The sequence below is a fragment of the Zophobas morio genome, unplaced genomic scaffold (genome assembly GCF_036711695.1).
Source record: "Zophobas morio isolate AGI-343-1 ecotype UQ-CSIRO unplaced genomic scaffold, CSIRO_AGI_Zmor_V1 ptg000031l, whole genome shotgun sequence".
Lineage (NCBI taxonomy): Eukaryota > Metazoa > Arthropoda > Insecta > Coleoptera > Tenebrionidae > Zophobas > Zophobas morio.
Window position 1 is genome coordinate 5,300,382 of NW_026972136.1, and position 14,820 is coordinate 5,315,201.

The window sequence follows — 14,820 nt, forward strand, 5'->3', positions numbered from 1 at the left end:
TTGAAAAATCTCCGAGTTTCGTAATTATTAATATGTATCTAAAGCAACAAATTTTTAATTTTTTTTTTTCTCAAACGGAAGTAATTTTGAAAGTCTTTCAAGTAAAATTATTATATATGTTATAATAAAATATACAAATAAACTTATATGAAACTAATGTAAAATCACACAATATTGTTCACAACATAAATTTTTACGTACCAAATTTTTGTAAATTAATTTTGACATTTCCAAGTATCCATTTCTCCGACAAACAAAAACAACAGTTGCCGACGTAATGCAATCTAACGTAGTCACCCTTCAAAAAAATTTAATTGTTCAACCTTTAAAAGTCTTACAACAAATACTCTCGAGCCAAATAAAAAATTACCTGGGGAGTTAACCAGAACAATAATTACAGAGATAATTATAGTGTACGACTTTTAATAATTAATGAGCTTACTTACTTTCTCCGAAATTCTTTTCTACAATTACCCTCCAAAATAATACGGTTCAGTTTTACTTCGGGCGCACTAATTGATAGGTTTAACGAAAAATAAATAGTACTTACCTAGAAATTACGGTCATCTTAAACGTTAGAATGTATATAATTAGACGATTTATAAAAACGTTTTAATACCAGTGTTTTATTTTCACCCTGAGAAAATTCTCTAAACATAAAAATCATCACGACGAACATTTTTCGTCTGAGCTCCGACTAGAAAAGATTGAAATTTACCGTGTGATTATTGTTGATATTACTACTACAGTATCACAAATTACAAGCTTTCAAGCACAGTCCACCCTCCACTATGGAAAAATACAAGTGGCAATCGAAAATCAAAATGAACATAATTCTGCTACGAATCATGGGTCTGTGGCCCGAAGGTGACAAAACCTACGAACCTGGATTCTATATGGTATATTCTTCAATCACAGTATCACTTTTCATCTTCGGACACATATTCTTTCAAGTGGTAAATGTCTATTTCATTGCTCACGATTTGAAGTCAATAGTGGCAACTTCTTACCTCTTGCTTATTGAAATTCTGGGAGGAGTGAAAGCGTATTATTTAATCAAAAATTTGAAAATACTCAAAGAAAGAATGATCATTTTTAAGAGCGACTGGTTTCAGCCAAGGAACACTCAACAGCGAAATCTCATCGAGCCCACCATTTACCTCTGGAAGACGGTTTATAAAGTGTATTTGAGCATGTGTTTTGGAGGTAACACCTTCTGGGCGATTTATCCAATGATGGATAAATCCGAAGAGAAAAGATTACCCTTTCTGGGGTGGTACCCATACGATTATAAAAAGTCGCCGTATTATGAAATCACTTACGTCTATCAAGTGATAGGTATTTGCTATCTGACTACAGTTCATGTGAATGTCGACACACTGATATCAGCATTCAATGTGTATACTTCTTGTCAGTTCGATATGTTGACAGACAACATCAGAAATCTGGCAAATGTGGCTCAACGAGCTACTAATGATGTGTATCACAATATGTTAAGGTGTGTAGACCACCATAAAAATATCTTAAGGTGAGTGAGTTCAATAATCGTTTGACGGTATTTTTATTTGTATTTTCAGGTTTATTGAAAGTTCGACGAAATTTTTCAACTGGATTTTATTTTGGCACCTTTTGATTAGTGGTGTCTCCATTGGCTTAACTATGTTTCAGCTAACAGCGGTAAATTTCTGCTTAGTTATGAATGTTTTTCCACGTATTAGTTACAGGTTGTCCCTCTTTCGAACGAGTTTTACTCTCTCCTTTCGTATGGTCTTGCTATAACTATCCAGATATTTATGTATTGTTGGTTTGGAAACGAGGTACAAGCTAAGGTAATTTTGTAGATATTTATAAGCGTAAAAATTAATAACATTATTTCAGAGTAGCAATCTTCCATATGCTGTATTCGAATCCGACTGGACTGATCTATCTGAAGAAATTAAAAAGAAGTTGCTTTTTTTCACCATGCATTTAAAACCTGTTCAAATATCTGCGTTGAATTTGTTTTATCTTTCATTGGATACATATATGAGGGTAACTATAATTCATAGCGAATTATTTCTTCAAATTATACATTTTTTTTGTAGATTCTGAAAACTGCTTGGTCATATTTTGCTCTTTTGTATCAAGTGTCGTCGTAAAATTGAACAAATAAAACGTACAATGTTTTAGAATACACTAGAGGAATTCACTTAGATCTATGATTTAAAATGATTCTGAATTATATGTCTAGTATGGTTAGGTAACACACAAAAGTCCACTACTAACAGTGCTATAATCAAGACAAAAAAATTGGTGTCTGACATGTTACACAAAAATTGTATTCATCATAATTTGGAACACATGGAAAAGTTATTAGGAAAACTATTCCAAATTCCGTGTATAAGATAATTAAATTTTCACATTACTGTTATTTTTTATTTTTATCCTTGACTGATATGTCTTCCAAATTATGTTTTAGTTACTTAATCAAATCATTTTTAACTTGTGTAAGGAGTCAAGTTAAAATTGGTGCTATTCCTGAAAACGACACCCTCTAGATTTACTAATTATAAAGTTTTACTTCAGAATATTTTTTCAATGCTCACCCTATATAATCAAATCCTTTATCTCCATAGGAATAAGATTTATGACTATGATTCATCTTTATTTAATTTAATCCTCCAACATAAAAGCCATTTGTACCTATATGGTAAAATCTCTTGTTTACTTTGTACTCGCATGTTCGACGACATTCAAAACTATTATTGAAATATCGCAGTTTTTAGAAATTGCAAAAAATTCGAATTTCACACCTAACTTTTCGAAAATATTGCTCAGCTATATATAAACACGCTATTTCGGTGGAATCAGCACGTCGAGATCTACATCCCAGAATTTTTTGGGAATTTTTAACAAGTTTTTTAAAAAAGAAATTTAATACTATGTATACCCCCCTTATGCAAATTTTGACCCATTGTCGATTATTTTCGAAATTTTCTTTTAGATTTCGGACTGCAGAAGTCACTTCAGACCCCATTTCCTCAATCGGTCTAACCGTTTTTCAAAAATAACCCACTGAAATATGGCAATTTTTAGAAATTTCAAAAAATCGAATTTTACACCGAATATTTCCAAAATATTGCTCCGTGATAACATCCCAGAAATTTTACACTACGTAATTAAGAGTGATTTTGGCACTTTTGACAGAAGAACACAATTAGCCCCGCCCACCCACCCTGCCTTTTTTCACTGACTGATTTTATCCAAAATGAATGGCATTAATGATTTTGAACAGAAATAAAATTAGACGTTAGAATGAGAAGAGGGAGTGGGCGAGGTTAGTACTTGCTAAGATAAGACTGATTTTGGTAAATGACATACTCCCGAAGAAAATAGAGGGTGGGTGGGCGGGGCTTGTATTTGATAAGATAAAAGTGATTTTGGCACTTTTGACATTTTCTACCATTTTTCAACTAATTTGCTTCTCTGACCATCAACACGCTACATTTATAGAATCAGTACGTCGAGATCTACAAATTTTTGAGAATTTTTAGCCAACTTTTTCAACAAAGAAATTTTACATTATGTATTTGATAAGATTTTGGTACTTTTGGCATTTTGTACCATTATTCAACTATATCCAAAAATTAGTTGAAGATATTTTTTTATAGATTTCGATATCCAGAAGTCATTTTCAGGGTCGTTTCTTTAAAAATTTGGGACAATAGAGAAGTCAGGGCAGATCACATTACGTCAAGTCAGGTCAGGTGCATGGAATGAGAAATAAATTTTGTAAAATAGTATATCAAAAAAGGTGTGATTAGCGTACTTTTTTCAGATTCTAGATTCTATTACACATTAATTTCCACTCCCACTCGACAAACGAACACAATTAGCCCCGCCCACCCACCCTGCCTCCTTTTTCCTTATACTGAACAGAAATAAAATTAATCGTTAGAATGAGAAGAGGACGGGTAGGTGGGACTAGTACTTGCTAAGATAAGACTGATTTTGGCAAATGACATATTTTCCAAAAAAATGGGGGATAGGTGGGCGGGGCTAGTATTTGATAAGATAAAAGTGATTTTGGCACTTTTGACATTTTCTACCATTTTTCAACTAATTTACTTATGGAAATTTCGACCCAATCTTGAGCCTTTTCGAAATTTAACTAAATAGTTTCTCATTTCTTTGATCACTCACGTGTTTCCAGAATCATTCATTGAAATATCACAATTTTTTGAACTTTCAAAATATTCTAATTTCACACCGAATTTTTCGAAAATATTGCTTGGTGATCAATACCACGTTACATCTTTGGAATTAGCTCGTCGAGATCTACATCCCAAAATTTTTTGAGAATTTTTACCAACTTTTCATAATGACCAGATAAGAGTGATTTTGATACTTTTGACATTTCCTACCATTTTCAACTAATTTTCTTATACAAATTTCGACTCAACTTCGACCATTTTCGAAATTTAACTAAATAGATTTTTTCTAGATTGTAGACCGCCGAAAGCACTTCCGGTCGGATTTCTTCCATCACTCTAACCGTTTTTCCAGAATCGCCCATTGAAATATCCCAAATTTTAGAAATTTCAAAAAATTAGAATTTCACGCCGAATATTTCGAAAATATTTCTACGTGACTACAAACATACACATCCAGAATTTTTTGAAAAATTTTGGCAACTTTTATAAAAAACAAATTTTACACAATGTATTTCATAACACAAGGGAGATTTTGGCACGTTTGACATTTTCCACCATTTTTCAAATATGTATTTTCGAAAATTAGTTGAAGGCATTTTCCTGTAGGTTTCGATATCCAGAAGTCATTTTCAGCTTCGTTTCTTCGGAAATTTGAAGTAATAGAGAAGTCAGGACAGGTCAGGTCACGTTACGTCAAGTAAGGTCAGATGCATAAAATAAAAAATTAATTTTAACCCAAACAGCATATCAAAAAGTTACGATTACCGCTTTTTTGTAATTTTTTCAGACTCTAAATTCTATTACACATTAATTTCCAGTCTCATTCGACAAACGAACACAATTGGGCAATCCAAACTGAATGAAATGAATGACCTTATACCGAACAGAAATAAAATTAGTTGTTAGAATGAGAAGAGGACGGGTGGGCGGGACTAGTACTTGCTAAGATAAGACTGATTTTGGCAAATGATATATTTATCGAAAAAATTGAGGGTGGGTGGGCGGGGCTAGTATTTGATAAGATAAGAGTGATTTTGGCACTTTTGACATTTGCTACCATTTTTCAACTAATTTTCTTACGGAAATTTCGACCCAATTGTGGGCACGGCTAGTACTTCCTAAGAAGAGATCGATTTTAGCAAACGACATACTCCCGAAGAAAATAGAGGGTGGGTGGGCGGGGCTAGTATTTGATAAGATAAGCGTGATTTTGGCACTTTTGACATATTCTAACATTTTTCAATTATTTTAGAAAACTACTTGAGAACATTTTCTTGGAGATTTCTATATCCAGGAAGTCATTCTCAGTTTCGTTTCTTCTGAAATTTGGGATAATAGAGTCAGCACAGGTTATCTATATTAAGGATCACGAATCCGCCCTAATTTTTCCTATAGGTTCTCAGATAATGGAGAAATTAAATTTTATTCTAGCGCCTCCACCATTTTTTCATCAAAGTTGAGTGTTGCTCAAATTCTCTAGCAAAACAATCTATCCGCACCGAAATTTTCTCGACACAACAAATCTACCCTTATTTTTTCTCTAGGTCGACAAAAAAGGGAGAAATTAAATTTTATTCTAGCGCCTCCACCATTATTCCACCAAAATTAAAAGTTGTTCCAACGGTCTCAGAAAAGGTTCTATCCGAACCGAAATTTTCCAAGAATCACAAATTTTCTTTTATCTGCCAGTAGGTCTCCAAATAAGAGAAAAATTCAATTTTAATGTGGCGCCTCCACCATTTTGTCACTAAATTGAAAAATTAATCAAATTTTCGCGCAAGAGGCTTTATCCAAACCGAATTTTTCTCGGAATCGCGAATCTGTCCTTATTTATTCTGTAGGTCCTCAAGTAAGGGCGAAATTACATTTTATTCTGGCGCCTCCACCATTTTTTCACCAAAATTGAAGGTTTCTCAAATTCTCCCGGAAGAGGTTCTACCCGAACCAAAATTCGCTCCGGATCACAAATCTTCCCTTATTTTTATATAAGTCCTCCAATAAGGGACAAATTGAATTTTATTGTGGCACCTCCACCATTTTGTCACTAAGTTCCTCAAATTGTCTCGTAAGCAGATCAATCCGAACCGAGAGTTTCGCGGGATTACGGATCTGCTTAATTTTTCCTGTCAGTCCTCAAATAATGGAGAAATTAAATTTTATTGTGGCGCCTCCACCATTTTTCATGAAATTTGAAATTTTTTCAGATTCTACTAGAAAACAATCTATCCGAACCGAAATTTTCTCCGGATCACAAATCTGCCCTGATTTTTCCTCTACGTCGTCAAAAAAGAGAGAAATTAGATTTTATTTTAACGCCTCCACCATTTTTTTACCAAAATTGAAAGTTGTTCCAATTCTCCCGGAAAAGGTTGTGCCCGAACTGAAATTTTCTAGAGATCACAAATTTTCCCTTACTTTGCCAGTAGGTCTCCAAATAAGAGAAAAATTCAATTTTAATGTGGCGCCTCCACCATTTTGTCACTAAATTGAAAAGTTTATCAAATTTTCGAGCAAGAGGCTCTATCCGAACCGAATATTGGTTCGGAATATTGTTGAATTTGTAGGATCTCAAATAAGGGAGAAGTGTGAAATTTTATTAATTTTTATATATCACCCATATGTTAAAAAATTGGTCTAAAAAATGTTTTTTCTCGCAGTAGATTTCAAAGTATTCGGTTTTGTAGTTCCTGAGTAAATCAATAAATTAAATTTACGCATTCGTTAATTTTTTTGAGTCACCCTGTATATGCAAATCCAAAAAATATGAATGGAGTGATAAATCACAAATATAGACTCATCATATTTTGTACAGTTTTGATAGGATTTATTCGGCAAACTTTCAAGCTGACGTCATCAATTTTTTGGAGGGGATAAGCAAATATATTTTGACTACACATTTATTATGCTCGTTATAACCTTAAAACATCTGCAAGATTTCAAAGCATTCGGTTGTGTGGTTCCTGATTAACTCAATTAAATAAATTCACGCATTCATTAATTTTTTCAGCCACCCTGTATATGGAAATCGAAAAAATTTGAATGGAATGATAAATCACAAGTACAGACTCATCATATTTTGCACATTTTAGATAGGATTTATTCGGCAAACTTTTGAGCTGACGTCATCACTTTTTTGGAGGGGATAAGTAAATATATTTTGACTAAAGATTTATGATGCTCTTTATAGCCTTAAAACATCCACAGCATTTCAAAACATTCCGGTTAGCAGATTCAAAATTAATTTGAAAAATGTTGTTTCATAATTTTGATTTTTTTTTTTCAAAAAATCTGGAGGTTTCGGGTAAAAACTCAATTCGGAGTCGTAAACTACATGTGTAGGACTATGTTATTTTATACAATTTAAAACCCATTTACTATGTACAATTTTGAAGTGACGTCATCGCATTAGTGGTGGGGATGATTAGACAAATTTTGGTTAGCGTTTTACCATCTAGATGATATTCCTAATATAAGTACAAAGTTTCACAACAATCGGTCCAGTACTTTCGGAGATTATCTGTCTAATAAAAATCCGAGACGGCAGACAGACGGACAGACGGACAGACGGACAGACAGACGGAAATGGGAGACCTATTTCTTCGTCTTCTAGGGGTCATGAAAGATCGAGAAAACGTAAAAGTAGAGAGTCGGCCGACGGACTCGATTACAATACTTCCTTTGCTTACGCTCGGGAAGTAAAAAATAGAAAAACCATTTACAATATAAGAAAAAAGTTCGATCTCGCAATATCCGAACTGGAACTGTGTAAAAATAAAATCAAACTGAGCAAATTTATTTTCTACATATTTTTAAATATTTTTCATCCTCTGAGGTAACAAATGAAAATCAAGAAAAATAATTTACTTGTAGCTATAAAAATAGACCAAATCAAAATCCCAAAAGTGCAAAAAACTACACCTCTTGGCCTATTTCAATTGTTAATAACATTATTTGGACAACTTATAATTTTTTTCCGAATTTATCCGTGAAGTTAACTAAAATAACAGTCGGTGAAATACGTTTTTTCAGAAGAGACAAAAAGAAAAATTTGCAGTTGGTAGCACAATTTTGAATAAGGAACTACAATAAAATCGATGAAAATTAACAAGAAGTAGGGAAATTAATAGAAAGGAAATTATTTTAGAAATTTTGTGAAATTTATAAAATCGGAAAGCATTGCAACTTCAAAAATACATTTTTGTCTTAATATTTGTTAGTATTATCAATAAAGGTATCTGATTCCAACCAAAAAGAGACGAGTTACCTGATAGACTTTAGTGAACTCTTGTTCGGAAAGTAATTTCTATCAAATTGTATTAACAATCAAAAAGTTATAATGTGTCCATATTACTGACAAATTCTAAAAAATTTAGAACTTTTACTCTTGTCAAACTGAGGTAATTTTGAAAGACTTTCAAGAAAAATATTTAAATAATACCAATAATAATAACGGAAAATAATGTTATAATAAAATATACAAAAACATGAAACATGAAACTAGCGTAAAATCACACAATATTGTCACATAACATAAACTTTTACGTACCAATTTTTTGTAAATTAATTATGACATTTCCAGGCTTCCATTTCTCCGACAAACAAAAACAACAATTGCCGACGTAATACAAAATAACGTAGTCACTCTTCAAAAAAATTTAATTGTTCAACCTTTAAAAGTCTTACAACAAATACTCCCGAGCCAAATAAAAAAGTAACTGGGGAGTTAACCAGAACAATAATTACAGAGATAATTATCGTGTACGACTTTTACTAATTAATCAGCTTACTTACTTTCTCCGAAATTATTAGTACAGATGATACAATTACCCTCCAAAATAATACGGTTCAGCTTTACTTTGGGCGCACTAATTGATAGGTTTAACGAAAAATAATTAATACTTACCTAAAAATTACGGTCATCTTAAACGGTAGAATGTACATAATTAGGCGATTTATAAAAACCTTTTAATACCAGTGTTTTGTTTTCACCCTGAGAAAATTCTATAAACAGATTAAAATCATCACGACGAACATTTTTCTAACTAGAAAACATGTGAATATTGTTGACACACATAAATTACAATCTTTTTACACATTTTAAGTCCACCTTCTTCTATGGAAAAATACAAGTGGCAATCAAAAATCAAAATGAACATAATTCTGCTACGAATCATGGGTCTGTGGCCCGAAGGTGACAAAACCTACGAACCCGGATTCTACATGCTATACTCTTCAATCACAGTATCACTTTTCATCTTCGGGCACATATTCTTTCAAGTGGTAAATGTCTATTTCATTGCTCACGATTTGAAGTCAATAGTGGCAACTTCTTACCTCTTGCTTATCGGAATTCTGGGAGCAGTGAAGGCCTATTATTTAATAAAAAATATGAAAATACTCAAAGAACGAATGATCATTTTTAAGAGCGACTGGTTTCAGCCAAGGAACACCCAACAGCGAAATCTCATCGAGCCCACCATTTATCTCTGGAAGACGGTTTATAAAGTGTTTTTGAGCATGTGTTTTGGGTGTAACACCTTCTGGGCGATTTATCCTATGATGGATAAATCGGAAGAGAAAAGATTACCGTTTCTGGGGTGGTACCCATACGATTATAAAAAGTCGCCTTATTACGAAATCACTTACATCTATCAAGTGATAGGTATTTGCTATCTGACTACAGTTCATGTGAATGTCGACACACTGGTATCAGCATTCAATGTGTATACTTCTTGTCAGTTTGACATGTTGACTGACAACATCAGAAATCTGGCAACTGTGGATCAACGATCTACTAATGATGTGTATCACAATATGTTAAGGTGTGTAGAACACCATAAAAATATCTTAAGGTGAGTTTAACAATGGTTTGATGGTGGTTTTATCTGTATTTTCAGGTTTATTGAAAGCTCGACGAAATTTTTCAACTGGATTTTATTTTGGCACCTTTTGATTAGTGGTGTGTCCATTGGCATAACTATGTTTCAGCTAACAGCGGTAAATTTGTGCTTAGTTATGAATGTTTTTCCACGTATTAGTTACAGGTTGTCCCTCTTTCGAACGAGTTTTACTCTCTCCTTTCGTATGGTCTTGCTATAACTATCCAGATATTTATGTATTGTTGGTTTGGAAACGAGGTACAAGCTAAGGTAATCTTGTAGATATTTATAAGCGTAAAAATTAATAACATTATTTCAGAGTAGCAATCTTTCATATGCTGTATTCGAATCCGATTGGACTGAGCTATCTGAAGATATTAAAAAGAAGTTGCTTTTTTTCACCATGCATTTAAAACCTGTTCAAATATCTGCCTTGAATTTGTTTTATCTTTCATTGGATACATATATGAGGGTAATTGTAATTAATGGTGCATTATTTCATCAAATTATACTTTTTTTTTGTAGATTCTAAAAACTGCTTGGTCATATTTTGCTCTTTTGTATCAAGTGTCGTCGCAAAGTTAAACAAATAAAGCATACAATGTTTTAAAATACACTAGAGAAATTCACTTAGATCTATAACCTAAAATTATTCTGAATTAAATCTCTAGTATGGATGGGTAATACAGAAAAGTCCACTACTAATAGTGCTATAATTAAGAAAAAAAAATGGTGTCTGACATCGTAATTTGGAACATAACAGATGTAAAAGTTATTAGAAAAAATACCCCAAATTTCGTGTACAAGATAATTAAATTTTCACGTTACTGTTATTCTTTATTTTTATCCTTCACTGATAAGTCTTCCAAATTATATTTTAATTACTTAATCAAATCATTTTAACTTGCCCAAGGAGTCAAGTTAAAATTAGTGCTATCCCTGAAAACGACTCCCTCTAGATTTATGAATTATAAAGTTTTACTTGAGAATATTTTTTCAATGTTCACCCTATGTAATCAAATCCTTTATCTCCATAGGAATAGGATTTATGACCATGCTTCATATTTATTTTATTTAATCCTCCAACATAAAAGCCATTTGTAACTGTATGGTAAAATCTCTTGTTTACTTTGTACTCGCATGTTCGACGAACTTCAAAACAATTATTGAAATATCGCAATTTTTAGAAATTTCAAAACAATAAACACGTTATATTGGTGGAATCAGCATGTCGAGATCTATATTCCAGAATTTTTTGGGAATTTTTAGACAAGCTTTTGAAAAAAGAAATTTTATAATATGTATATTTTCCAAATTTCATTAAATACATTTGCTTGTTAATTTCGGGCAGCAGAAGTCACTTCCGACCCCATTTCTTCGATGGGTCTAACCGTTTTTCTAAAATAACCCATTGAAATATGGCAATTTTTGGAAATTTAAAAAAATCGACTTTTACACCGAATATATCCAAAATAATGCTCCGTGATCATAAACACATACATCCCAGAATTTTTTGAGAATTTTTGAACAACTTTTATAAAACAGAATATCACACTGTGTTTGATAATATAAGAGTGATTTTGGCACTTTTGACAGAAGAACACAATTAGCCCAGCTCACCCACCCTGCTTTTTTTCAGTGACTGATTTTATCCAAAATGAATGAAATTAACGATCTTATACTGAATGAGAAGGGGGGGGGGTGGGCGGTATTAGTACTTGCTAAGATAAGGCTGATTTTGGCAAATGACATACTCCCGAAGAAAATAGAGGGTGGGTGGGCGGGGTTTGTATTTGATAAGATAAGTGTGATTTTGGCACTTTTGACAGTTTTTACCATTTTTCAATTAATTTTCTTCCCTGACCAGCAACACGCTACAGTTATGGAATCAACACGTCGAGATCTACAAATTTTTGAGGATTTTTAGTCGACTTTTTTAACAAAGAAATTTTACATTATGTATTTGATAAGATTTTGGCACGTTTGACATTTTGTACCATTTTTCAACTATTTTCAAAAATTGATTGCGGACATTTTCTTGGAGATTTCGATATCCAGAAGTCACTTTCGGGTTCGTTTCTTTAAAAATTTGGGACAATAGAGAACTCAGGGCAGATCAAATTAGTGCTTTTTTTAGCCAAGTCAGGTGCATGGAATAAGAAATAAATTTTGTAGCAAATAGTATATCTAAAAAGGTGCGATTAGCGTTTTTTGTTGTACTTTTTTCAGATTCTAGATTCCATTACACATTAATTTCCACTCCCACTCGACAAACGAACACAATTATCCCCGCCCACCCACCCTGCCTCCTTTTTCCTTATACTGAACAAAAATAAAATTAGTCGTTAGAATGAGAAGAGGACGGGTGGGCGGGACTAGTACTTGATAAGTTAAGACTGCATTTGGCAAATGAAATATTTTCCAAAAAAATTTAGGGTGGGTGGGCGGGGCTAGTATTTGATAAGATAAGAGTGATTTTGGCACTTTTAACATTTTATACCATTTTCAACTAATTTTCTTATGCAAATTTCGACTCAACCTCCACCATTTTCGAAATTTAACTAAATAGATTTTTTTCTAGATTTTAGACCGCCGAAATCACTTCCGCCCGCATTTCTTCCATCACTGTAACCGTTTTTCCAGAATCGCCCATTGAAATATCCCAAATTTTAGAAATTACAAAAAATTAAAATTTCACACCGAATATTTCGAAAATATTTCTACGTGATTATAACATACGCATATACCAGAATTGTTTGAAAATTTTGGGCAACTTTTATAAAAAACAAATTTTACACTATGTATTTCATAACACTAGGTTGAGTTTGGCACGTTTGACATTTTCCACCAGTGGCGGCTCGTCAGGGGGGGCCAGTTAGGCCAGGCCGAGTCTGTCACCGAACTTGTCAATTTGCGATATTCATTTTTATTTTAAACGCAAGAATATAATTTAAAGCTATTTTGAAATCACCTGATTTTACTGTTGTTATTATTTTTTTAATTACAAAAAGCGTTATCTAATTTATTCACTTTCGTTCGGAAGCAGAAATCGTGCCGGGAAGTTTAAATATTTTTACCGCGAGGAGCAGCAGCTGAGGCCGGCCGACTACAAGAATAAACGTCGAATAATGTCATATCTGCTATCGCTCTCTGTTTAGCGGAATTAAAGAGAAATAGCTATAAAGACTGATACGTGTCTGATACCCTCTGATTAACGCGCCTGCAGCAGTGATTGGTCAAATGTCTGCTAAAATCGGCCGGCCTTTTGGCAGTACATCAAGTTGTTATAGCGCTATCACCTTCTGTTTGTATAAGTTAGAAGGCAATAGCGATGAAACCGTACAATATTACGTTTCATCACTCCACTTCTGCCGTGCACTTTTCCATGCGGTTCCCCACTACCAGCACCGGCCGGCCGCTGTCTGTATATTGTGAATTTCTGCAGTCTTCACGTGGATGAAATTGGTTTAGGTTTGTTTCTAATTTCAGTAACAATGACAACAGTTAGTAAGAGAATTAGTAACTGATTTAAATTTTGATGCTGTTGCACATCTATTAAATAATGACTTTCGACTTTTAACATACGATGATCAATTCCTGGGATATAAATAATAGTTTAAAAAACTAAAAAAACACGCTTTTATTGCTAATCGAACTAAAAACTAGAAAATAATTTTTAATGACAGAGTTTAATATTACAGTAGTAGAAGATCAAACAATCAATCATAATAAATCACCTCAATTTAAAATTATAATAAAATTTAAGTTATTAACAGAATAATTCAATTCAGAGTAAAAAGCGTGGGGTGCTTGATATTTTAAATATTACAATCATTCTATTGGCAACTATCTATGAGAGGATAGTTATGAACCGCAGTAAAATGCACCCCACGCTTTTTACTCTGAATTGAATTATTCTGTTAATAACTTAAATTTTATTATAATTTTAATTTGAGGTGATTTATTATGATTGATTGTTTGATCTTCTACTACTGTAATATTAAACTCTGTCATTAAAAATTATTTTCTAGTTTTTAGTTCGATTAGCAATAAAAGCGTGTTTTTTTAGTTTTTTAAACTATTATTTATTTTTCATTTTTTAGTCTGCGACAAATTCATAAATTGGGGAATTAATTAGCATGCGCAGATCGCGCGCTAGCTTTATCTCTTTTACTCCACTACACAGGATCCATAAAAGAATTTATAAATCCTGGCGGTCCTAATAAGGATAATGGGAAACTGTTATCACATTATTGCATTGTCATCGATCCTTGAGACGTGTGCAAAGTTTCAAGATGATCAGACTTTTAGAAACCGATGAAAATTAAGCTCAAAGATTCCGTTACATACATACATACAACCCAAGCTAATAAAAGCGTGATAATAAAAGAAATGACCCGTTCGGAGCCGCGCATGCAACATTTAATCGAAGCACGGAGCAATAATAACGTCAGCTCCGGTGCAATAGCATATTAATAATTAATAATTAATACAGCATGGTATGAAAATTATGAATGGCTGACGGGGAGCAAGTCAAAAAACAAACTATTTTGTTGATATTGTTTAATTTTTGAATATGATGTTGACAATAAATTCAAAAAAACTTCAGAAAAAGAGTTTTGCCTCTGGTCGTCTGGTACGATTGACATATTGAGTTACCGTGCTCTTTTGCCATCTTCCTAATTTCTCAACCCTGCTCCTGATGATGCTACTTACGAAAATGTAGAAGCCTCCGAAATTATTTCTGT

The 14,820-nt window shown here is 32.9% G+C and overlaps 2 protein-coding genes across 2 annotated transcripts; both read left to right on the forward strand.

The window, feature by feature from the left end:
* The first annotated feature begins 848 nt into the window (after window positions 1-848).
* On the forward strand, window positions 849-6,769 carry LOC135139610 (odorant receptor Or1-like). Its single transcript, XM_064069909.1, has 7 exons — window positions 849-1,528; window positions 1,578-1,677; window positions 1,725-1,829; window positions 1,879-2,031; window positions 6,267-6,318; window positions 6,398-6,615; window positions 6,758-6,769. The coding sequence occupies exons 1-7, from the start codon at window positions 849-851 to the stop codon at window positions 6,767-6,769; spliced, it is 1,320 nt and encodes a 439-aa protein (XP_063925979.1).
* Window positions 6,770-9,365: 2,596 nt separating this feature from the next.
* On the forward strand, window positions 9,366-10,657 carry LOC135139611 (odorant receptor Or1-like). The gene is made up of 5 exons (XM_064069911.1): window positions 9,366-10,045; window positions 10,091-10,190; window positions 10,238-10,342; window positions 10,392-10,544; window positions 10,598-10,657. Exons 1-5 carry the CDS (start codon window positions 9,366-9,368, stop codon window positions 10,655-10,657), a joined length of 1,098 nt encoding a protein of 365 aa, XP_063925981.1.
* Window positions 10,658-14,820: the final 4,163 nt, after the last annotated feature.

Coding starts and splice junctions, on each gene's coding strand:
- LOC135139610 (XM_064069909.1), top strand. CDS start 849: ATGGGTCTGTGGCCCGAAGGTGACAAAACCTACGAACCTGGATTCTAT. Junction 1,529..1,577: donor CACCATAAAAATATCTTAAG/GTGAGTGAGTTC, acceptor TTGTATTTTCAG/GTTTATTGAAAGTTCGACGA. Junction 2,032..6,266: donor CATTGGATACATATATGAGG/GTAACTATAATT, acceptor TCTCGTAAGCAG/ATCAATCCGAACCGAGAGTT.
- LOC135139611 (XM_064069911.1), top strand. CDS start 9,366: ATGGGTCTGTGGCCCGAAGGTGACAAAACCTACGAACCCGGATTCTAC. Junction 10,191..10,237: donor CTATGTTTCAGCTAACAGCG/GTAAATTTGTGC, acceptor TATTAGTTACAG/GTTGTCCCTCTTTCGAACGA. Junction 10,343..10,391: donor GAAACGAGGTACAAGCTAAG/GTAATCTTGTAG, acceptor ACATTATTTCAG/AGTAGCAATCTTTCATATGC.